Below are 25,355 nucleotides of genomic sequence, written 5' to 3'. Positions count from 1 at the left end.
AGCCGAAGGCAGGGGCCGGCCTCGAGGTGCAGCCGACATTTCGCTGGCGCGCAGGGGGAGCTACCTCCGCGCCGGAGCCGCGCAGAGCTGCGGGCGCCAGCCGGACGACGGAGGCCCTGGAGGTGGCCAGTGCCAGCACGTCTGAGTGGACGCCCAGTGGGGGGACGGCCGAGCTGAACACGGCGTCCCAGGAGGTCCAGAACCGGCTTCAAGCCCAGGCCGCTTCGCTGCAGCGATATACCCAAGAGTTCCTCACGACGCGGGCCGTCATCCGGGTGAGCCTTCTGGCCTTGGTTGTTTTGCTTTTTTGATTTCTTCCGTGGGGGCGCGTCAGCGCACCCACTGGGTGTAGTCCCCGAGTTCCGAGTCGGCTGCTGAGCAGGCGGCTTGGAACTTACTAGGTCCTGATAGCTATCTTATTCTTGCATCATGTCTGATCTTCCAGGAATACCATAACCTCCGCGCTGCTACCTTCAACTCCTAGGCTCAGGAGCTGGGCCAGAAAACCGAGGACCTGACCAACATCCGAAGTGCGTGCTTTGTCTCGTTCATCTCCTGTGGGGGCGCGTCAGCGCACCCACCGGGTGTAGTCCCCGAGATTCGGGCCGGCTGCTGAGCAGTCGGGTCGGATCTTCTCTGACGACTTCTTCCTTATTGATTTTTCCTTTGTCTTCATGCTTGCAGGAGCCAATGCCGACTTGAGGGAGCAGCTCAGCGGGGCCCAGACCGCCCTTCGCGCCAAGGAAGCCGAGTGCAACGCCTTAGTCCTGGAGCGTGACCGCCTGGCCAAGAAGTTGGCCGACCAGGAGGAGAGCCACAAGGCGGCCCTGAAGAAGGCGCAGGACAGCGAGGATGCCCTCAAAGCTGAGTTCGAGACCGAAGCGGCGGGCTGGGCTGAGGCAAAACAAGCGCTGAGCGAGGGCTACGGCCGGGTTGAGGATCTGATCGATGGTAAGCCGCCTTCCTCACTCCTTGCTTGCCCCTTGCCCCCTGATTTGTGTTCTGACTTGTGCTGCTTTTTGTTCTTTGTGCAGACTACTTCCCCGGCTACTCCGTCGTTGCCACCCAGACCATCGAGGCCCACCGCGAGGCGCGCCGACAGGTGGGGGTTGAAATCGCGCCGGACGCGAGCCGGACGCTTGAGGAGCAACTCTTGGCGGTCCAAACCCGGCTGCAGCCGGCTCACCGCATGCTCCGCCGCCTCCAGCGCGCCGGGGCGCAGGTGTTGGCCGCCCTCTGGCCAGGCAAAGCGATTCCCCGCACCCCGAGTCGGACTGCCGACTGGCTGGAGGTTGCGGTTGGCCGCTTCGAGGCCTGGAAAGCATCGGCAGCCTGGCTTGGAGCTGGGCGGGCGCTGGAGTTCGTCCAAGCCTGGTATCCCGGGCTGAACCTGGACTAGCTGCGCACCTGGCGGCTGGAAGCCGACGAGGAGATGGAGGAGGTGCGGCCGGCTATCACTCAGCATGCCTCGACGATCGCCGAGTGCACTGACATCAGCGCCTTTGCTCCTGAGATAAATGACGACGGTGTTGCCCAGCCGGAGGTATGGTTCGGGCTGAACCTGGCAGAGGGTGAGGACTCGGCGGAGGAGATCGCTTCCAGCGATGAAGGTGAAGACAACGAAGGAGAGGAAGGCGAAGACGTCGAGCCGGCCGGTGAAGCGGCCAGCCAGCCTCAGCTTGACCGTGCCTCCAGCAACGAGGCGCGTGCTAGCGCGCCCTCTGCGGGAGGTGGTGATCATGCCGAGGTTCGCCAGCCGGCCACTCCTCCAGCCAGCACTGCCGTCTCTACCAACCTGCCCGACTCGCCAGTCGTTCCCTTGGCTTAATCTGCCCTCCTTGCTTTTCCTGCTTGTTACTCTTTGAACAATTTTTATTAAACTTGCGCAGTTCCACCCACTGGGGGTGTATTCAGACTATGTTGAATGCTGGCCTTTCGAAGGTCTTTTGTGTAAATATGATCGTGTGTGTGTTTGGCTTCCATTCGCGTATGCTTTTTATCCTTAGGCTGTTTCCTTTGCCGCCTTCCCCTGGCTGCTGCCTTCCCAACCGGCAGCTGCTCTGCAGCCTGTGGCTAGGGAAGAACTTGGGTTTATTTATTTTTTGGGGAAGGCAAGTACTCGAGCTTTCTTAGATTGAAGCGAGGTGAATGGAAGCCGGCCGGCCGGCTACTCTGGTAGTCGGTCGGTGGTGGGAGAAAAACCGGCTTTTGTTATATTAGTCCGTTAGTCCCTAGCCGTTTTTCATGTGGGCGTCCTTTCCTGCCTTTAACTCTTGCCAGCCGGACAGCCGGTTCTTCGAACTGCGACTTTTGGTAAGAGAAGGCTTGGGTGCCGGCACACTACTTGTCTGACCGTGGGTAGGACTTCTAATATAACTCAAGGCGGCCAGTCCCCGGGCCGACTAGTCGAACCCAGTGCCGGACGAAAAAAGTGAATGTAATGACATGATCATAAGCATGATACTCTTCATTCATAGATAAAAGATGGCAGTCCTCGAGCTCTCCTCGGGGGGCCTATTGTCTCGTACTTAGTATAAAAGTTAGCGTGATACATACTACATTTCAACTGTAAAATCTTCGGAGGAGGTTGGCGTTCCATGGTCGTTCCGACTCCTTGCCGGAGTCGTCTCTCTTTCGTACCTTCGGCTTCTTCCGGCTGTGGTAGCGGCGCAAGCCCTGCTGGTAGATGGCGGACCGGCTGAGGGCTAACAGCCTGCCTTCTTCCAGCAGGTCGACGCCGTCTTCTCGTGCTTCCTTGGCCTCCGCCTCCGTGTACATGGTTACCCGAGGCGAGTCGAACTTGATGTCAGTTGGGATGACCGCCTCGGCACCATACACGAGGAAGAAAGGAGTGAAGCCGGTTGACTTGTTTCGGGTAGTGCGCAGACTCCAGAGGACGGCCGGCAGTTCATCGAGCCAACAGCCGGCCGAACGTTCTAGTGGTATGACCAGTCGGGGCTTGATGCCGGAAAGGATGAGGCCGTTGGCTCGCTCGACTTGGCCGTTTGACTGCGGGTGGGCAACGGACACTAAGTCCAACCGGATGCCCTGCGTCGCGCAGAAACGTGCCAATGCTCCCTTGGCGAAATTCGTGCCGTTGTCGGTGATGACGCTGTGTGGCATGCCGTACCGAGTTGTTATATCTGCGATGAATGTCACGGCAGTCGGCCCATTCAGCTTCTTGATCAGCTTTGCCTCAATCCATTTGGTGAATTTTTCCACGGCGACAAGCAGATGTGTCATGCCGCCGCGCGCCGTCTTGAATGGGCCCACCATGTCCAGTCCCCAAACGGTGAAGGGCCAAGTGAGGGGAATGGTCTTGAGTGCCGAAGCCGGCATGTGCTGCTTGGAGCTGAAGACTTGGCACCCTTTGCAATGTTTAACTAACTCCTTGGCGTCATCCAAAGCAGTCGGCCAAAAGAACCCATGGCGGAAAGCTTTGGCGACGAGTGATCTTGAGGCCGCATGGTGGCCACATTCTCCATGGTGGATGTCTCTGAGGATTGCAATGCCCTTCTCTTGCTCGACGCATCGCTGGAAGACTCCAGTGACACTGCGCCTGACGAGCTCTCTGTTGACGATTGTGTATGCTCTGGCTCAGCGTTGGACTTGTCTTGCCTCTGTTTCGTCAGCCGGCAGATCTTGGTTTATTAGGAAGTTGAGGATGGACTGGGCCCATGATGGAGCCGCGACTTCTTCTATTGCCAACACGACTACTGCGACCAGGGCGGTCGGGCTGGGTGGTGAAATGCTGGAGTCGGCCGCCGCCTGTTGTGTTGGTGCAGTCCCCGGGCCGACTACCGCAGTCCCCGAGCCGGGTGTGGCAGTCCATGGGTCGGGCGTAACTATGGAAGTCCCCGAGCCGCCTGCTGACGTCCCCGGGCCGACTATCGAAGTCCCCGGGTCACCTGCTTGGTTCTTTGAGCCGGACCCGACTGCGTCGGGGTCAGGCGGCACGAAGATGGAATCGGACTCTGGAGACGTCTTGATAGACGGCTTGAGGAGGTGTTGCAGAGAGACACCGGTTGGTATTGCCTGCCGAGTGGAGCCTATTCGAGCCAGGGTATCAGCTGGCTCTTTGTCGGCTCGCGGTACATGGAGGAACTCACATCCTTCAAAGTACCCGCTGATCTGCTGAACGAGGAAGCGGTAGCTTGCCATATTTGCGTCCTTGGTGTCCCAGTCGCCGGATGATTGCTGGACTACCAAGTCCGAGTCTCCGTAACATAGGATCCGGCGTATGCCGAGCTCTTTGGCAAGCCGGAGCCCGTGTATGAGCGCCTCGTACTCGTCCACGTTGTTGGAGGCGGCAAAGTGAATTTGCAGCGCGTATCTGAGCTTGTCGCCTTTGGGAGAGGTGAGGATGACGCCAGCTCCCAAGCCGGTGCGCATCTTGGACCCGTCGAAGTGCATGCGCCAATGAGTGGAGTCAGGAGCTGGCGGCAGGTACTGGGTCTCGGCCCAGTCGACGAGGAAGTCAGCCAATGCTTGGGACTTGATGGCGGTGCGAGGCTGGTAGAAGATCGTGTAGGGGGCCAGCTCGATGGCCCATTTCGCCACCCGGCCGGATGCATCCCGGCTGCCTATGATCTCGGCAAGCGGGGCAGTGCATACGACCGTGATGGGGTGTTCTTGGAAGTAGGGCTTCAGCTTCTTGGCGGCGAAGTACACGCCATAGCACATCTTCTGGTAGTGCGGGTAGTTCTGCTTTGAGGTAGACAACACCTCGCTCAAATAGTACACCGGCCTCTGGACTGGCTGGGCTCGGCCCTCTTCTGGCCGCTGGACTACGATGACGGTGCTGACCACCCGGCTGGTAGCAGCAATGTAGAGGAGCATGGGCTCTTTCTCAGTTGGCGCCGCCAGGACAGGCGGCGCGGCTAGCATCTTCTTCAGCTCGTGAAAAGCTTGGTCGGCTTGGTCGTTCCACTCGAAGTGAGTGATCTTCTTCATGAGGCGGTAGAGGGGGAGAGCTTTCTCTCTGAGCCGGCTGATGAAGCGGTTCAGGGAGGCCAAGCACCCGGTGAACTTCTGGACGTCTCGAAGTTTGGTGGGAATCGCCATTCTCTCAATGGCCTTGATCTTTACTGGGTTGCATTCGATGCCGCGTTCGGAGACCAGGAAGCCTAGGAGCTGGCCGGCTGGCACTCCGAACACGCATTTCTCGGGGTTGAGCTTGATCTGGAACCGGCGCAGGTTCTCAAATGTTTCCTTGAGGTATTCCAGCAAGGTGTCGCGCTTCTCCGTCTTCACCACAATGTCGTCTACGTAGACATGGGCATTTCTGCCGAGCTGCTTGAGGAGGCACTTCTGCATGCAACGCTGAAATGTGGCACCGCATTTCTTAAGCCAAATGTCATAGTCAGGTAGCAGAAAGCTTCGAATGGTGTGATGAAGGCGGTCTTCAGGCGGTCGGCCGGATCTAGCTTTATCTGGTGGTATCCTGAGTAAGCATCCAGGAAACTCAATAGCTCGCATCCGGCCGTGGAGTCTATCACTTGATCAATCCTTGGCAGGGCAAAGGGATCTTTGGGGCAGGCCTTGTTGAGGCTCGTGTAGTCTATGCACATGCGCCACTTGTTGTTCTTCTTTAGCACGAGGACCGGGTTGGCGAGCCACTCTGGAAAGAAAACCTCCATAATGAAGCCGCCTGCCAGAAGTCGGGCTATCTCTTCTCCTACAATCCTTCTTTTCTCCTCCGACAGTCGGCGGAGGGGTTGTTTGACTGGTTTTGCGCCTTCTCGGACGTGTAGCTTGTGCTTGGCGAATTCCTTTGGAACACCCGGCATGTCCTTAGGGGACCATGCAAAGATGTCCCGATTCTCACAGAGGAAATTGGCGAGCTCGCCTTCCTATTTGCTGTTTAGGTTTGCCCCGATGACGGCAAACCTTTCTGGGTGCTCGGGGTCAAGAGGTATCTTCTTCGTCTCCTTGGCTGGCTGGAAAGATCCTTGGGCATCACACTCCTTGGGATCGGGGGACAGGGCCGGCTGTTTGCCGGCCATGGCCACGACTCGGTCCAACATCTTCTTTTCTTTGGCAATCACAAGGGACTCGGCCAGCCGACGGCTGGCTGCTGCGCACTCGGAAGATTTCTTGTAACCGCCGGCTATGGTGATGATGCCCTTGGCGCTCGGCATCTTCATCTTGAGGTAAGCATAGTGGGGAACAGCCATGAACCTGGCCAAGGCAGGACGACCAAGCAATGCATGGTAGGGGCTCTCCAGGTCCACCACTTCAAACCAGATCGCTTCCCGGCGGAAATGATCCTTGTCCCCAAAGAGAACATCAATCTTGATCTTGCCAATGGGGGCGCAGGACAGGCCAGGTACAATGCCATGGAACACAGTCCGAGTAGGCATGAGTTGCTTCGTCTTGACGTTCAGCTTCTCCAGGGTGTCACGGTACAGGATGTTGATGCTGCTCCCGCCGTCTATCAGCACGCGGGAGAAACGGGCGGCGCGTCTGTCCGTTGCAAGGGTGGCATACAAAACCAACGCATAAGAGCCGGGAGATGGCATCACCTCTGGGTGGTCGGCCCGGCTCCAACTGATAGGCTTTTCTGACCAGTGCATGTGCTCGGCGGGGCTGGTAGCGACCACGTTGACTTCCTGGTGCTCTCGGCGTCTGCTGTGCCGGCCTTTGGGCTGGCTTGTAAAGACGACATAGGCGGCATGCTCGTCGGGGAACTCATCGTGCACAGCTCCGACTGCTGGCCGAGCGGTCGGCAGCTGCGGAGCCGGAGGCGGCGGACCAGCAGGCGGAGGCGGCGCGAGCCCTTCGCCTTTGGAGATTCGGGTGAGCCAGTGGCACTTCCAGGTTGTGTGGTTGGACGGCTTCGCGCCGCTGTGGAACTTGCATGGGGCGCCGAGAGTTTGCTCGTAGGAGAAGGCCGGCTGCCAAGCCGGCCTACTGCCCCTCTGCTTCTTGGGTGCAGGCCGCCCTTCGGGCTGCTCGTCTTCAACTATGGCCACCTGCCGACTGGTGGAGAGCGGCACGGGGCCCTTGCGCTTGTGGTCGTTCTGGTACGGGCGTCGGCCAGAGTCCCCAGCCGGCGTCTTGGGCGCCGGGTTGAGTACCTTCCCGGACGCGTGTACCCGGAGTTCAGTCTTCATTGAGGAGTCGGCGGTGGCGTACTTGTCCGCTATGACCAGAAGCTCGTCGAGGGTAGTCAGCTCGTCGCAGAGGAGCATGTGCTTGAGGAGGGTGCCTTCTCGGCACCCGGCAGTGAAGTATTCTATGGCTTGCACCTCGTGCACCCCTTCGCAAGAGTTGCGGAGCTCGGCCCAACGCGTGAGGTAGTCGCGAGTGGATTCGGCGGGGCCTTATACGCACAAGGAGAGCTGTCTGGGCTTGGGAGCCCGCTTGTAGGTGCTGGTGAAGTTGTGGACGAAGGCTTCTGTGAAGTCTAGCCAGCTGTTGATGCTGTATGGCCTGAGGCTGTTGAGCCAGGTCCGCGCCGTGCCTTGCAGCATGAGGGGCACGTACTTCACGGCAACGCGCCTGTTGCCGTTTGCTATGCGAACCGCTGTGGAGTAGTCGATCAACCAATCTTCCGGCTTCACGGAGCCGTTGTACTTGGGCGTGTCTCTTGGGAGCGAGAACCCTTTGGGGAAAGGCTCGTCGCGGATGCGGGGGCCGAAGCAAGGCGGGCCAACATCATCTTCTTCTTCTAGCGCCAGGGATCGCGCTAGGCGGTCGATCCGATGGCGGGCGTCGTTCTCGCCGACTCCTTCGCGGTGACCTAGTCGGCCGCTGAGAGTCGGATGCGTGACAGGAGGTGGGGTGGGATATCTCTCCCCACGAGGCGGAGGCGGAGGCGGAGGCGGGTTGCCCCGCCGCTCCATGGCCCGGGGACGGCCTTCTGCGTCTCACTCGATGGAGATCCGGGTTTGGCTTCGGCTGGCAGCTTGCTCTTTCTCGCGTCGCACGCGGGTTTTACCCGCAGCCGGCGTCCGGGACGTCGCGCCATGCTCTCGGCGTGGGGGAGGGCTTTCCGCGCGGGCGTCAGCTTCGTGCCGCTGTGCGGCTGCATCGATTAGTTGCTGGATGTGTCTGGTCATGTGGGGGAATTCTTCGGCCCCCAGTCCATCTAGCTCGTCTACGGCCGCCTGGGCGGCGCGCAGGTTCTCGAGTGGGGTGGCGGAGACTGGGCGGTCGAGTCCTAGCATGTCGGCGAGGGCAGCGCCGTGCTGTCTGACAACGCCGGCTCGGCTTGGCCCGCCTGGGGGCGGCGTGCCAAAGGCGGCGCGATCAACTTCGTGCTGGTGGGCCTCAGTGAGGCGTCTCATGGAAACCAACTTCCGGCCCTCCGCGAGGAGGGCGAGGCGGCGAGCCTATAGTGCTTCGGCATCGGCATCGGCCGGGAGGGGGATGGACAAGTCGTGGACCGCCGCATGCAGGGCGTCGAGGGCGTTCTTGCCAGAAGCGCCGCCGTGGCCAATGACCATCACCTCGGTGGTGGCACCGTCGCAACCATCGGCCCGGGGAAGCGGGTCGTTGTAGATCGCGATGTCGGTGGGGAAAGCATCAAGCGAGGCCGTGTCGGAGTCGACAGGCATCGGATCGGTGGAGCCAACAGACTCCAAGTCCACAGCAGGCTCGCCGGAGACGTGGAGCTGGCCGAGGAGGTTGATGAGGTGGTCGATGCCCGCGTCAGAGGCGGGCTCATCGGAGATGAGGGTCTCGTCAAGGAGATCGGCGAGGCCGCTCGCTGCGCAGACGTTGGTGACGCCTTGCAGCGCGTCGTGGCAAGCGCCATCGGGCGTGCCGGGCTGGCTATGCTCGCTAGGGAGGAAGAGGGTTCCCGTCTAGAACAGGTCTCCGGACGACGGTGCACCTGGCCCCACGGTGGGCGCCAAATATCGGGTGGTAGGTGCGACATATGCCAACGGGTGGCTTATCATTGTGGGAGCCAGTAAGACGTCGCCGGTGCCTGGAAGCGGGATGAGGCGAAGACATGCATGCCGGCGAATCTTACCCAGCTTTAGGGCTCTCCGTAGAGATAACACCCCTACTGCTGCTCTGCGGGGTCTCCGCATGATCACTAGATTAACGAGTGGCTACAAGATGCTCCTTGAGCTGTTTGGCGAGAGGAAGAAGAAGGGCACGACTAGCTCTCCTCTCCTCTCTATGTGGTGTCTAAAACTAGCTCAGATCAACCCTTTGCATGGGTGACCCGGGGGGTTTATATAGGCCCACCCCCCGGGGGTACAATGGTAATCCGGCTGGGCGTGGGCCCCAGCCGTCTGTGTCTACGCTCGCCGGCTTCTGCGCCGGCTGGTGGGTCCCGCCGGCTGCCGGCTCCTAGGTCGATAGGCAGGCCCCACTATCAGAGGCCTTGTCGGTGGCTGGTTACTGTTGCCTCAAACCTGTGACGAGGCTTCGCCGAGGTAAGCGTGGCTACAGTGCCGCCGTCCGGCGGGCGATCGCTGTAGCCTCACCTCGTCTTGTCTCCTTAACGGGGCGTCTCCTTCGAGGGAGGAAGCAAGCCGGCTGTGGGGAGCCGGCCCTGTCTTGGGCCGACTGGGGGAGGCCTGGCCGCCTTCGGGTGTCTCTCTGCCTGAAGGGGCCCACCGCCCGTGGGTCGCGCTGACAGTCCGTCGTGGGTGGCATCAGGGTCAACATGGCAACAGTGTCGCGCCGGACGGGTCATGGCCACCCCGTACGGCGCACTGTGCCAGGCATGCTCCAAGATTCGGGGGTGGCAGGCTTTACTGTAGCCACGCCCCGCCACATCGCCGTTATGTGGATGCAGACTTCGAGGGTACGATCTTGACCGCTTTGTGGGAGTCGGCTTCTCGCGGCCGGCTTCTTGGAGCCGGCCCTCCCGCGGCTTTCTTCATGAGGGCTAAAGCCGGGCCGCCTTCCGATAGTCGGCCTGGGAGACAGCCGGCAAGGGGAAGGCGGCCCCACGTCTTGGATTCTTGAGGGCCGGATCGGCTCGTAATTTTTTCAAAAGGGCCAGGGGGAGCCGGCTAGGCTACCCGTGGTCGTTTACTCTGACAGAAGGAATGGGCCACCTATGAAGAAAGTCTGGGTGCCGAAAAAGTGTCTGGAAAATCTTCCTATATGTCATCATGACACCACAAGTGAAGAAGACAAACCCCAGACCATGGGCTTCATATGGTCCAAAGGGTTCATATAGACAGAGGACTCACCCGAGTCGCACTAACGCAAATGTTTTGCAGGGAAACCATACTCATGCCTATGAATATGAGCGCGTTTCATCAAATCGCCATGTTCATAAGACCAAGAACTACTCTGCTTATTCTTATGAGTACTATTGTCCACGTGCAAGACTATTTGCTAGGGCTCCAAAGCCAAAGTTCTCAGATGCTGCACTTAGACTCATTGCTTCGAAGCCACCCTTGAAGATGTGGGTGGCTAAGAAAGCTTAACTCTTTTGTAGGGAAGGGTCTCCAGCCGGAAATCAAATGCGTCTGAAGCTATTGCTGGGGACCTTAAACATCTTGTAGGGCGCAAGATCAAATGCCCAAATGGTCTTATTATGTATTTTGTTCCTGAGTCGCTTGCTACTTGCCCTATCAGTCCTAACCTCGATCTAAGCTTTCATAATCCACTTGCACGTCAAATGTTTATGCTTCACAATTCTCTTCGTGAAGCCTATCCCCCTAACTGCATTGTAGGGTATGACACCAGCTGCTTCAGAATGGATTATTGATAGTGGATGTACTAATCACATGGCTGGCAAGCGAAGTCTTCTCATGGACTCAACCTTACATCCATCTGACAAGAGTCACATCACATTTGCTGATACTGGTAAAAGCAAGGTATTGGGTCTAGGTAGAGTTGCAACTCAAGGGATCAACACATGGATAAAGTGATGCTTCTTTAATCCCTTGGTTTCAAATGTCTATCTCAATGCTTTGCGATTTAAACATGATTGTGATGTTTGGAAAATATTGTTGCCTTGTTCTAATGGAATCTGACAAGTCTCTAGTCTTTGAAGGGTATCAGAAAGATGATTTGTACATGGTAGATTTCTCAACAGGACCACAACTTTCCGTATGTCTTCTTGCAAAAGCTTCAGAATGCTGGCTCTGGCATTAGAGGCTAGGGCATGCTGGCATGAGGAATTTGCACACTCTTGCAAAGAAGAAGCATATCATAGGCATCGAGGGCGTCAAGATCAAGCACATCAGAAGTGACAATGGCACTAAATTCAAGAACACCGGCCTCGACACTTATCTTGATACTTTGGGCATCACTCATGAGTTCTCAGCTCCGTACACGCTGCAGCAGATGGCATCGTGGAACGCAAGAACATAACACTCATTGAGATGGCCCGGACAATGCTCGATGAATACAAGACTCCCAGAAAGTTCTGGCCTGAAGCCATTGATACTGCATGCCATATCATCAACCTTGTTTATCTTCACAAGCTTCTGAACAAAACATCCTATGAGCTCCTCACTGGTAAGAAGCCAAATGTCAGTTACTTCAGAGTATTTGGTGTCAGGTGCTGGATCAAGGATCCACATCACACTTCAAAATTTTTGCACCGAAAGCACATGAAGGTTTTATGCTTGGATACGGAAAGGATTCGCACTCCTATAGAGTCTTCAACCTCTTTCACTATAAAGTGGTTGAAACTGTGGATGTGCGGTTCGATGAGACTAACGGCTCGCAAAGAGAGCACCTGCCAAATGTGCTAGATGAAGTTCCATCCAGTGAATCCATCAAGCGTATGGGAACTGGAGAAATCATACCGTCTGAAGCACAGCCCGAAGAGGAACTCATCATCTCTGCACCTGATCAACCTGAAGACAATGCTCAGCCTGAAGACAATCCTTCTAACGGTGACAATGATCAGCAAGAGCAAAATCTTCGTCCTGTTCATCCTCATGTTGCAAATGAAGTACAGATTGAGAAAATAATTGATAGCATCAATGCACCTGGTCCACTCAATCGTTCAAGGGCAACACAACTAGCAAATTTCTGTGGGCACTTCGCATTTGTCTCAATATCTAAACCCAAGAAAGTTGATTAAGCCTTCATGGAACCTGAATGGATTCAATCTATGCAAGAAGAGCTTCAACAATTTGAGCTGAATAATGTATGGGAACTGGTCAAGCGTCCTGATCCTCGTAAGCACAATATCATAGGCACTAAATGGATATATCGCAACAAGCAAGATGAGCATGGTCAAGTTGTCAGAAACAAGGCTCGTCTCATTGCTCAAGGATACACTCAAGTTGAAGGAATTGACTTCGATGAAACACCCGACTTATAAGTCAGGTGACTTAAAATCAATGACTTATAAGTCACGTCTGTTTGGTTATCGCCTGACTTATAAGTCACCTGACCACATCTTCTCACCTTGTTTTTTATGTAAAGATGATGGGACCCACGCAAAAGGGGGTGTCTTATAAGTTTTAAGTTGGGATGGAGCAACTTATGACTTACTCATGTGGCTAGGCTTGAAGCTATACGCATACTGCTGGCCTATGCAAATCATCATAACATTCTTCTGTATCAAATGGATGTGAAGAGTGCCTTTCTCAATGGCAAGATTGAAGAAGAAGTGTATGTTGCACAACCGCCTGGCTTTGAAGATCCAAAACATCCCGACATGGTTTATAAGCTCAACAAGGCACTCTATGGCCTCAAACAAGCCCCTCGTGCTTGGTATGACACACTCAAGGACTTCCTGAAGAGCAAAGGCTTCAAACCTGGTTCCCTGGATCCCACGCTCTTCACGAAGACATATGATGGTGAACTGTTTGTGTGCCAAATAATGTGGATGACATTATCTTCGGCTGCACTAATCAGAAATACAGTGATGAGTTTGGATACATGATGCAAGAGCAATATCAGATGTCCATGATGGGTGAGTTGAAGTTCTTCCTTGGTCTTCAAATACGACAGCAACACAACGACATCTTCATATCTCAAGAGAAATACCTCAAAGATTGCCTGAAGAAGTTTGGAATGCAAGATTGCAAAGGTTACACGACGCCAATGCCAGCTAAACACCATCTGGGTCCCGACGATAGTGGTAAAGAGTTCGATCAAAAGGTATACCGCTCCATGATTGGTTCTTTGCTTTATTTATGTGCATCTAGGCCAGATATCATGCTTAGTATTTGCATGTGTGCCCGATTCCAAGCGGCACCGAAGGAATCGCATCACTTAGCTGTGAAGCGAATTCTTCGATATTTGGCTCACATCCCAACACTAGGATTATGGTATCCAAAGGGCTCAGAGTTTGATCTAGTTGGATTCTCGGATGCTGATTATGCTGGTGACAAGGTGGATCGCAAGTCTACATCAGGCACATGTCACTTTCTGGGACGATCACTTGTATGTTGGTCTTCAAAGAAGCAGAACTGTGTATCTCTCTCCACTGCTGAATCTGAATACATTGTTGCTGGGTCTTGCTGCGCTCAGCTTCTATGGATGAAGAAAACACTCAAAGACTATGGCATTCATCTGAAGCAAGTGCCACTCTATCGCGACAACGAAAGCGCCATCAAGATTGCCAACAACCCAGTTCAGCACTCGAAGACAAAGCACATTGAAATTCGTCATCACTTTCTCAGAGATCATGTCATGAAGGAAGATATTGATATCATACACGTCAACACTGAAGAGCAACTGGCAGATATCTTCACAAAGCCCTTGGATGAGAAAAGGTTTTGCAAGTTATGGTGTGAGCTAAATATCTTGGAATCCTCAAATGTCCTATGATCAGGCACACATCCTAACACTTATGCATGTTGATGACTTAGATGTGCAACACACGAAGTAAAGTATATCTTCAATCAATGAAGACTTACATTCTGAGTGTGAATACATTAACATGGAATTTGACTTCGGAGCGCCACGATAATTGTGCGCCGTGTCTGGGTCTAATACTTCCTATATGGTGGGTAACGCCACCACTAAATTCTTCCTTTAGAAGTGTTTTTCTCATGGCGTTACTTTAACAAAATCTTCACACTTGATTTGTCTTCAACATTGATTTGCTTTCTTGATTATTTTCACAATGTTGACTTGGTATATGCATATATTAAGTGTTCTGTCCTCTACAGCATTCACTTATAGCTATGTCTTTTCATTTGAATCTTTTGATCTAAGTGAATGTGATCGGACCCTAACCTCTCTATGCTTCTCCCTCAAATCTATCTATCCAAATCATATGCATTCTATTGAAACTGTCGAATGTCTTCTCCGCGTCCTTGTCAGCAGAAGACACAGAGACAAACATTTAATCTGTTTTAAATGCTTAATCCTTATTGCCTGAAACCCGTAGAGGCCGGAACGACCGCCCGACAATCCAGACGGGCATGGGAACATGGAACTGCTTTCAATGTGTTGCATGTTCGCCACGTGTCCCTCAGATGTGAACCGCCAGGGGCACCTGCGTAATTGCGTTGTGCCGTTCTTTTCCTTATAAATACATGTCCCCTCACGGTCAAAAATCCTTCTTCCACCTCTCCACCTCGTCAAAACCCTAGCGCCTCCGCTAGCTCTCGACGACACCGGCGACGAAGCGCTTAGCTGCCGCGACTTCACCGACGCCGTCCTCATGTCGGCCGCGGACATCATCTTCTCCGCCGCCGCTGTAGGTGTCCTCCGTCGCCAAGTTAGGGCACGATGGATCGAACTTCTCGGTCTCCTACTCTTCCCATCTAGCAGTTCATAGTGTGGTAATTAAAATCTCACTTTTTACCGTCTTTTGATCTAATCGATTCATCCTTCTTCACCAAAAGTGGTTTCTATGGCTACAAACTTGGATCTATCTAGTTCTGCATCTCATACTATGCCTAGCATCTTCACTTATGCATCTAAACTAGTTAGATTCCTCACTTGTACCTATTCTTGGATTCGTTCAAATCTGGAACCAACTTCAAACACATAAGTGAATGTCTTCGCGTTATGAGGTCAATGTCTTCAAACTGATTTATCTTCAAAATCTTCTGAGAATGCATATGACCTCTTCCCCTTCCCTCGCATCTTTAATGCTGTCACAGGTACATGTCCGTGGGAGAATCCCTTGGTTCTCATAATCTGCATTCATTTGCAGAATTCTTACAGCATCATATCAACTCTCCCGAAGCCAGTTCTTGTCTGACCAAGAAGCCTTTGTCAGTGTTGAAGCCATACAGTTTGAACTTCATGGCTTCACAAAAGTCAGTGAGGAAGGGCGGCAGACAGCGCCACGAGGAAACATCAAAGGATTTGCCAGCTGATCTGCATGAACTGTACAAAACTGATCCTGAAGAAACCTATAATGAATGCAAAACTCGAATCCAATGGATTCGAAGATATTGGGCCAAGCAATGGTTCAAGTACAGATTCGTCACCAAGGAGTATGCTAAGAAGAATGCTATCAAGCGTCCCTGGGGAGATATTCTCTATAAAAATCTTCAACCCAAGACCAGAACTGAAGCCATTTCTCAGGGTTTCTTCCCTTGCATGGTCCGTGGACCTCACCCTACTGATGCTCATCCCACATCTCTGCTATGGTGTCAGGATGACAATCTGTTCAAGCGCAACTTTCAGTTTGCCAAGAACTCGGCCAAGGAGAACAAGAAATCTTGGGGATTAGAATCCAATCCTGGCCCCTCTGCGCCTCGTGCCGATGACACACGTGAAGCTGAACCAAATCTGGTTGGGCCCTTCTATGACTTAGAAGGTCTCATCACTCATATCAGGGTTCAAGGGGCAGATGTGGATCGACCTGCAGATGACGCTGACTCTGATGAAGCGCCTGCACCTTCGAAGCCGAAAAAGCAGAAGAAACCAAAAGCTTCAAAGCCCCCCTCTGCACAAAAGGTCTCATGGGCGAAGCCTCTGGCCACTGCACCTCCTGAAGCCAGTGTGCAGTCTGAAGATCTCTCACGCATCTCCAAGTCTGCCAAGTTGAAAAAGCCCATGCAACCCACTGGTCAAGCACTGACCCCTGCTGCTGTTTTGAGAAACGAGAATGACGCCATTGATCTGTCCAGTGATGACGATCTTGGCAATGACGCTCTTGAGCAGTTGATAAAGAGCAAGCAAGAGGCGGAAATCTTCAATGATCTTCCCCTCTTTGATGTGGAAATCTTATACAAGTTTATTGATGAGTGGTTTGACAGCCCAGATGTCAGTTCTGATGATCTTCAGCTTCCAATTGGCCTCAGCGTCTCCTTCCACGGAGCCATTGCTCCTGAGCTGGCTCTAGCTCAGAAAATTGTTGAGCTGAAGCATAAGATCGATTATGAAAAGGCTCAGTTCAAGAAGCACATGGCCAAGCTCAATGTTGAAGACATTCAAAACTTCAAGGTCATGATGCATGAGCTCAAGGAGGCATTCCACAAGAAATGAGAAGAAGCAAAAGGTTCTCGTGAGCGCATGAAGAATCTTGCTACCAAATGTGTTCAAGGCTATAATGAAGCTGAAAAGCGCAAGGCCTTGGGGTGACCAGGCATCGACCCCAGAATGGCTGCCAAGAAGAAGAAGCCAGCTGTGGCAGAACCAGAAGCATCAAGGTAGGAAGAACCTCGCATTTTCTTCCCAGCCAGTATGACAGGCTCGAAGCCTAAGGTCTCCACAGTGGCTTCAGAATTCAAGAAAACTAGAGCAGCTAAAGCCGAAGCCAGAAAGCGCAAGACCAAAGCCACCACTGATGATGCTCCCCCAACCAAGAAAAGGAAAACAGAGAAGAGAGACCGGGCTGCTTCCACAGAGCCCCTTCATGTCGAGCCAATTTCTGTTGCTCGTCCTGCGTCTGAACATCTGAACGTCGTCTGGTAGTTCATGAGCCTGCTTCCACAGAGGCTCCTGAATATGAAGAGAATCCAGCTGTTGACCCCACCACAGCTGAAGACATTGGTCACCACGACAATGTAGCAGATGATGAAGTCCTTCCTCAGATTGAACAAAATGTAGTATCATCGCTTGTGCTCATGCATAGCAAGCTCATCAGCATTGGTCATCCTCTGACGCCAATTGCTCAGGATGCATCTGTTGGGGAACGTTGCAGAAAACAAAAATTTTCCTACGGTTTCACCAAGATCCATCTAGGAGTTCATCTAGCAACGAGTGATCGGACTGCATCTACATACCTTTGTAGATCACGCGCGGAAGCGTTCAAAGAACGGGGATGAGGAAGTCATACTCGACGTGATCCAAATCACCGGAGATCCTAGCGCCGAATGGACGGCACCTCCGCGTTCAACACACGTACGGTCAGCGTAACGTATCCTCCTTCTTGATCCAGCAAGGGGAAGGAGAGGTTGAGGAAGATGGCTCCAGTAGCAGCACGACGGTGTGGTGGTGGTGGAGCTGCAGTACTCCGGCAGGGCTTCGCCAAGCTCTATGGAGGAGGAGGATGTGTTGGAGAGGGAGAGGGAGGCACCAAAGGCAAAGGTAAGAGGTCCTCCATCCCCCCACTATATATAGGGGGGCCTGGGGGGGTGCCGGCCCTAGGAGATGCAATCTCCTAGGGGGGGCGGCGGCCAAGGGGTGGGGGGCTTGCCCCCCAAGCAAGGGGGCGCCCCCCTTTAGGGTTTCCCCCACCCTAGGCGCATGGGCCCTAGGGGAAGTGGCCCCCCAGCCCACTTTGGGCTGGATCCCTTCCCACTTCAGCCCATGGGGCCCTCCGGGATAGGTGGCCCCACCCGGTGGACCCCCGGGACCCTTCCGGTGGTCCCGGTACAATACCGGTGACCCCGAAACTTGTCCCGACGGCCGAAATAGCACTTCCTATATATAATTCTTTACCTCCGGACCATTCCGGAACTCCTCGTGACGTCCGGGATCTCATCCGGGACTCCGAACAACATTCGGGTTACTGCATATACATATCCCTACAACCCTAGCGTCACCGAACCTTAAGTGTGCAGACCCTACGGGTTCAGGAGACATGTAGACATGACCGAGACCGCTCTCCGGTCAATAACCAACAGCGGGATCTGGATACCCATGTTGGCTCCCACATGCTCCTCGATGATCTCATCGGATGAACCACGATGTCAAGGATTCAAGCAACCCCGTATACAATTCCCTTCGTCAACCGGTATGTTACTTGCCCGAGATTCGATCGTCGGTATCCCAATACCTCGTTCAATCTCGTTACCGGCAAGTCACTTTACTCGTACCATAATGCATGATCCCGTGACCAGACACTTGGTCACTTTGAGCTCATAATGATGATGCATTACCGAGTGGGCCCAGTGATACCTCTCCGTCATACGGAGTGACAAATCCCATTCTTGATCCGTGTCAACCCAACAGACACTTTCGGAGATACCCGTAGTATACCTTTATAGTCACCCAGTTACGTTGTGATGTTTGGTACACCCAAAGCACTCCTACGGTATCCGGGAGTTACACGATCTCATGGTCTAAGGAAAAGATACTTGACATTGGAAAACTCTAGCAAACGAACTATACGATCTTGTGCTATGTTTAGGATTGGGTCTTGTCCATCACATCATTCTCCTAATGATGTGATCTCGTTATCAATGACATCCAATGTCCATAGTCAGGAAACCATGACTATCTGTTGATCAACGAGCTAGTCAACTAGAGGCTTACTAGGGACATGTTGGTGTCTATTATTCACACATTTATTACGATTTCCGGATAACACAATTATAGCATGAATAAAGACAATTACCATGAACAAGGAAATATAATAATAATGCTTTTATTATTGCCTCTAGGGCATATTTCCAACAGTCTCCCACTTACACTAGAGTCAATAATCTAGTTACATTGTGATGAATCGAACACCCATGGAATTCTGGTGTTGATCATGTTTTGCTGTAGGGAGAGGTTTAGTCAACGGATCTGCTACATTCAGGTCCGTATGTACTTTACAAATATCTATGTCTCCATCTTGAACATTTTCACGAATGGAGTTGAAGCGACGCTTGATGTGCCTTGTCTTCTTGTGAAACCTGGGCTCCTTGGCAAGTGCAATAGCTCCAGTGTTGTCACAGAAGAGCTTGATCGGCCCCGGCGCATTGGGTATGACTCCTAGGTCGGTGATGAACTCCTTCACCCAAATTGCTTCATGCGCTGCCTCCGAGGCTGCCATGTACTCCGCTTCACATGTAGACCCCGCCACAACGCTCTGCTTGCAACTGCACCAGCTTACTGCCCCACCATTCAAAATATACACGTATCCGGTTTGTGACTTAGAGTCATCCAGATCTGTGTCGAAGCTAGCGTCGACGTAACCTTTTACGACGAGCTCTTCGTCACCTCCATAAACGAGAAACATTTCCTTAGTCCTTTTCAGGTACTTCAGGATATTCTTGACCGCTGTCCAGTGTTCCTTGCCGGGATTACTTTGGTACCTACCTACCAAACTTACGGCAAGGTTTACATCAGGTCTGGTACACAGCATGGCATACATAATAGACCCTATGGCTGAGGCATAGGGGATGACACTCATCTCTTCTATATCTTCTGCCGTGGTCGGACATTGAGCTGAGCTCAATTTCACACCTTGCAATACAGGCAAGAACCCCGTCTTAGACTGATCCATATTGAACTTCTTCAATATCTTGTCAAGGTATGTGCTTTGTGAAAGACCTATGAGGCGTCTTGATCTATCTCTGTAGATCTTGATGCCTAATATATAAGCAGCTTCTCCAAGGTCCTTCATTGAAAAACTCTTATTCAAGTAGGCCTTAATGCTGTCCAAAAGCTCTATATCATTTCCCATCAAAAGTATGTCATCTACATATAATATGAGAAATGCTACAGAGCTCCCACTCACTTTCTTGTAAACGCAGGCTTCTCCATAAGTCTGCATAAACCCAAACGCTTTGATCATCTCATCAAAGCGAATGTTCCAACTCCGAGATGCTTGCACCAGCCCATAAATCGAGCGTTGGAGCTTGCACACCTTGTCAGCATATATAGGATCGACAAAACCTTCCGGCTGCATCATATACAATTCTTCCTTAAGGAAACCATTAAGGAATGCCGTTTTGACGTCCATTTGCCATATCTCATAATCGTAGAATGCGGCAATTGCTAACATGATTCGGACGGACTTTAGCTTCGCTACCGGTGAGAAAGTCTCATCGTAGTCAACCCCTTGAACTTGTCGATAACCCTTAGCGACAAGCCGAGCTTTATAGATGGTCACATTACCATCCACGTCTGTCTTCTTCTTAAAGATCCATTTATTTTCTATGGCTCGCCGCTCAACGGGCAAGTCAGTCAAAGTCCATACTTCGTTTTCATACATGGATCCTATCTAGGATTTCATGGCTTCCAGCCATTTGTCGGAATCCGGACCCGCCATCGCTTCTTCATAGTTCGAAGGTTCACCGTTGTCTAACAACATGATTTCCAAGACAGGGTTGCCGTACCACTCTGGTGCGGAACGTGTCCTTGTGGACCTACGAAGTTCAGTAGCAACTTGATCTGAAGTTTCATGATCATCATCATTAACTTCCTCTCTAGTCGGAGCAGGCACCTCAGGAACATTTTCTTGAGTTGCGCCATTTTCCGGTTCAAGAGGTAATACTTCATCAAGTTCTACTTTTCTCCCACTTACTTCTTTCGAGAGAAACTCCTTCTCTAGAAAGGATCCATTCTTGGCAACAAAGATCTTGCCTTCGGATCTGAGGTAGAAGGTATACCCAATAGTTTCTTTAGGGTATCCTATGAAGACGCATTTTTTCGACTTGGGTTCGAGCTTTTCAGGTTGAAGTTTCTTGACATAAGCATCGCATCCCCAAACTTTTAGAAATGACAGCTTAGGTTTCTTCCCAAACCATAATTCATACGGTGTCGTCTCAACGGATTTCGATGGAGCCCTATTTAAAGTGAATGCGGCAGTCTCTAAAGCATAGCCCCAAAAAGATAGCAGTAAATCGGTAAGAGACATCATAGATCGCACCATATCTAATAGAGTGCGATTACGACGTTCGGACACACCATTACGCTGAGGTGTTCCAGGCGGCGTGAGTTGTGAAACTATTCCACATTTTCTTAAGTGTGTGCCAAACTCGTGACTCAAGTATTCTCCTCCATGATCTGATCGCAGGAACTTGATTTTCCTGTCATGTTGATTCTCAACCTCACTCTGAAATTCCTTGAACTTTTCAAAGGTCTCAGACTTGTGTTTCATTAAGTAGACATACCCATATCTACTCAAGTCATCAGTGAGGGTGAGAACATAACGATAGCCACCGCGAGCCTCAACACTCATTGGACCGCACACATCAGTATGTATGATTTCCAATAAGTTGGTTGCTCGCTCCATTGTTCCTGAGAACGGAGTCTTGGTCATTTTACCCATGAGGCATGGTTCGCACGTGTCAAATGATTCGTAATCAAGAGACTCTAAAAGTCCATCAGCATGGAGCTTCTTCATGCGTTTGACACCTATGTGACCAAGGCGGCAGTGCCACAAGTATGTGGGACTATCATTATCAATCTTACATCTTTTGGTACTCACACTACGAACATGTGTAGCATTACGCTCGAGATTTATTAAGAATAAACCATTCACCATTGGAGCATGACCATAAAACATATCTCTCATATAAATAGAACAACCATTATTCTCGGATTTAAATGAGTAGCCATCTCGAATTAAACGAGATCCTGATACAATGTTCATGCTCAAAGCTGGCACTAAATAACAATTATTAATGTTTAAAACTAATCCCGAAGGTAAATGTAGAGGTAGCGTGCCGACGGCAATCACATTGACCTTGGAACCATTCCCGACGCGCATCGTCACCTCGTCCTTCGCCAGTCTCCGCTTATTCCGCAGCTCCTGTTTTGAGTTACAAATGTGAGCAACCGCACCGGTATCAAATACCCAGGAGCTACTACGAGTACTGGTAAGGTACACATCAATTACACGTATATCACATATACCTTTTGTTTTGCCAGCCTTCTTGTCCGCTAAGTATTTGGGGCAGTTCCGCTTCCAGTGACCACTTTCCTTGAAATAAAAGCACTCAGTCTCGGGCTTGGGTCCATTCTTTGGCTTCTTCCCGGCAGCTTGCTTGCCGGGCGCGGCAACTCCCTTGCCGTCCTTCTTGAAAGCTTTCTTTCCCTTGCCCTTCTTGAACTTAGTGGTTTTATTCACCATCAACACTTGATGTTCCTTTTTTTGACTTCTACCTCTGCTGATTTCAGCATTGCAAATACTTCAGGAATGGTCTTTTCCATCCCCTGCATATTGAAGTTTAAAGCTCTTGTAGCTCGGTGGAAGCGACTGAAGGATTCTGTCAATGACCGCGTCATCCGGGAGATTAACTCCCAGTTGAGTCAAGCGGTTATGCAACCCAGACATAGTGAGTATGTGCTCACTGACAGAACTGTTTTCCTCCATCTTACAGCTGAAGAACTTGTCGGAGACTTGATATCTCTCGACCCGGGCATGAGCTTGGAAAACCATTTTCAGCTCTTCGAACATCTCATATGCTCCGTGTCTCTCAAAACGCTTTTGGAGCCCCGACTCTAAGCTGTAAAGCATGCCGCACTGAACGAGGGAGTAGTCATCGGTACGTGCCTGCCAAGCATTCATAACGTCTTGTTCTGCAGGGAGAACAGGTGCGTCACCTAGCGGTGCTTGTAGGACATAATCTTTCTTGGCAGCTATGAGGATGATCCTCAGGTTCCGGACCCAGTCCGTGTAGTTGCTGCCATCGTCTTTCAGCTTGGTTTTCTCTAGGAACGCATTGAAGTTGAGGACTACGTTGGCCATTTGATCTACAAGACATATTGTAAAATTTTTAGACTAAGTTCATGATAATTAAGTTCATCTAATCAAATTATTCAATGAACTCCCACTTAGATAGACATCCCTCCAGTAATCTAAGTATAACATGATCTGAGTTAACTAGGCCGTGTCCGATCATCACGTGAGACGGACTAGTCAACATCGGTGAACATCTTCATGTTGATCGTATCTTCTATACGACTCATGCTCGACCTTTTGGTCTTCTGTGTTCCGAGGCCATGTCTGTACATGGTAGGCTTGTCAAGTCAACCTAAGTGTTTGCATGTGTAAATCTGTCTTACACCCGTTGTATGTGAACGTTAGAATCTAACACCCGATCATCACGTGGTGCTTCGAAACAACGAACTGTCGCAACGGTGCACAGTTAGGGGGAACACTTTCTTGAAATTATTATGATGGATCATCTTATTTACTACCGTCGTTCTAAGTAAACAAGATGCAGAAACATGATAAACATCACATGCAATCAAACAATAATAGTGACATGATATGGCCAATATCACATAGCTCCTTTGATCTCCATCTTGGGGCTCCATGATCATCTTGTCACCGGCATGACACCATGATCTCCATCATCATGATCTCCATCATCGTGTCTCCATGAAGTTGCTCGCCAACTATTACTTCTACTATTACGGCTAACGCGTTTAGCAATAAAGTAAAGTAATTTACATGGCGTTTCTCAATGACACGCAGGTCATACAAAAAATAAAGACAACTCCTATGGCTCCTGCCGGTTGTCATACTCATCGACATGCAAGTCGTGATTCTTATTACAATAGCATGAACATCTCATACATCACATATATATCATTCATCATTCATCACAACTTTGGCCATATCACATCACAAAACACTTGCTGCAAAAACAAGTTAGACGTCCTCTAATTGTTGTTGCAAGTTTTACGTGGCTGCAAAAGGGTTCTAGCAAGAACGTTTTCTTACCTACGTGAAAGCCACAACGTGATTTGTCAACTTCTATTTACCCTTCATAAGGACCCTTTTCATCGAATCCGCTCCAACTAAAGTGGGAGAGACAGACACCTGCCAGCCACCTTATGCAACTTGTGCATGTTAGTCGGTGGAACCGGTCTCACGTAAGCGTACGTGTAAGGTTGGTCCGGGCCGCTTCATCCCACAATACCGTCGAAGCAAGATAAGACTAGTAGCGGCAAGAAAGTTGACAACATCAACGCCCACAACAAATTGTGTTCTACTCATGCAAGAGAACTACGCATAGACCTAGCTCATGATGCCACTGTTGGTGAACGTTGCAGAAAATAAAATTTTTCCTACGGTTTCACCAAGATCCATCTAGGAGTTCATCTAGCAACGAGTGATCGGATTGCATCTACATACCTTTGTAGATCACGCGCGGAAGCGTTCAAAGAACGGGGATGAGGAAGTCATACTCGACGTGATCCAAATCACCGGAGATCCTAGCGCCGAACGGACGGCACCTCCGCGTTCAACACACGTACGGTCAGCGTAACGTCTCCTCCTTCTTGATCCAGCAAGGGGAAGGAGAGGTTGAGGAAGATGGCTCCAGCAGCAGCACGACGGTGTGGTGGTGGTGGAGCTGCAGTACTCCGGCAGGGCTTCGCCAAGCTCTATGGAGGAGGAGGATGTGTTGGAGAGGGAGAGGGAGGCACCAAAGGCAAAGGTAAGAGGTCCTCCATCCCCCCACTATATATAGGGGGGCCTGGGGGGGCGCCGGCCCTAGGAGATGCAATCTCCTAGGATGGGCGGCGGCCAAGGGATGGGGGGCTTGCCCCCCAAGCAAGGGGGCGCCCCCCTTTAGGGTTTCCCCCACCCTAGGCGCATGGGCCCTAGGGGAAGTGGTGCCCCAGCCCACTTTGGGCTGGATCCCTTCCCACTTCAGCCCATGGGGCCCTCCGAGATAGGTGGCCCCACCCGGTGGACCCCCGGGACCCTTCCGGTGGTCCCGGTACAATACCGGTGACCCCGAAACTTGTCCCGACGGCCGAAATAGCACTTCCTATATATAATTCTTTACCTCCGGACCATTCCGGAACTCCTTGTGATGTACGGGATCTCATCCGGGACTCCGAACAACATTCGGGTTACTGCATATACATATCCCTACAACCCTAGCATCACCGAACCTTAAGTGTGCAGACCCTACGGGTTCGGGAGACATGTAGACATGATCGAGATCGCTCTCCGGTCAATAACCAACAGCGGGATCTAGATACCCATGTTGGCTCCCACATGCTCCTCGATGATCTCATTGGATGAACCACGATGTCGAGGATTCAAGCAACCCCGTATACAATTCCCTTCGTCAATCGGTATGTTACTTGCCCGAGATTCGATCGTCGGTATCCCAATACCTCGTTCAATCTCGTTACCGGCAAGTCACTTTACTCGTACCGTAATGCATGATCCCGTGACCAGACACTTGGTCACTTTGAGCTCATAATGATGATGCATTACCGAGTGGGCCCAGTGATACCTCTCCGTCATACGGAGTGACAAATCCCAGTCTTGATCCGTGTCAACCCAACAGACACTTTCGGAGATACCCGTAGTATACCTTTATAGTCACCCAGTTACGTTGTGACGTTTGGTACACCCAAAGCACTCCTACGGTATCCGG

At 51.7% G+C, this 25,355-nt stretch overlaps 1 protein-coding gene across 1 annotated transcript in view; it reads left to right on the top strand.

Annotated features, from left to right (window-relative positions):
- Positions 1-649: 649 nt before the first annotated feature.
- Positions 650-25,355, top strand: part of LOC147974571 (uncharacterized) — a 44,242-nt gene continuing 19,536 nt past the window's right edge. Inside the window, exons 1-2 of the mRNA XM_087520081.1 lie at positions 650-951; positions 1,035-1,102. Coding sequence (XP_087376207.1) covers positions 675-951; positions 1,035-1,102 — 345 coding nt within the window. The 5' untranslated portion in view covers positions 650-674. The remainder of the gene's footprint in view (positions 952-1,034; positions 1,103-25,355) is intronic.

The sequence above is a fragment of the Triticum urartu genome, chromosome 4A, assembly GCF_056163025.1.
Source record: "Triticum urartu cultivar PI428250 chromosome 4A, HENAU_Tu73, whole genome shotgun sequence".
Classification (NCBI taxonomy): Eukaryota; Viridiplantae; Streptophyta; class Magnoliopsida; order Poales; family Poaceae; genus Triticum; species Triticum urartu.
The sequence above is the reverse complement of the archived record's forward strand: the minus strand, read 5'-3'. Positions and strand labels throughout refer to the sequence as shown.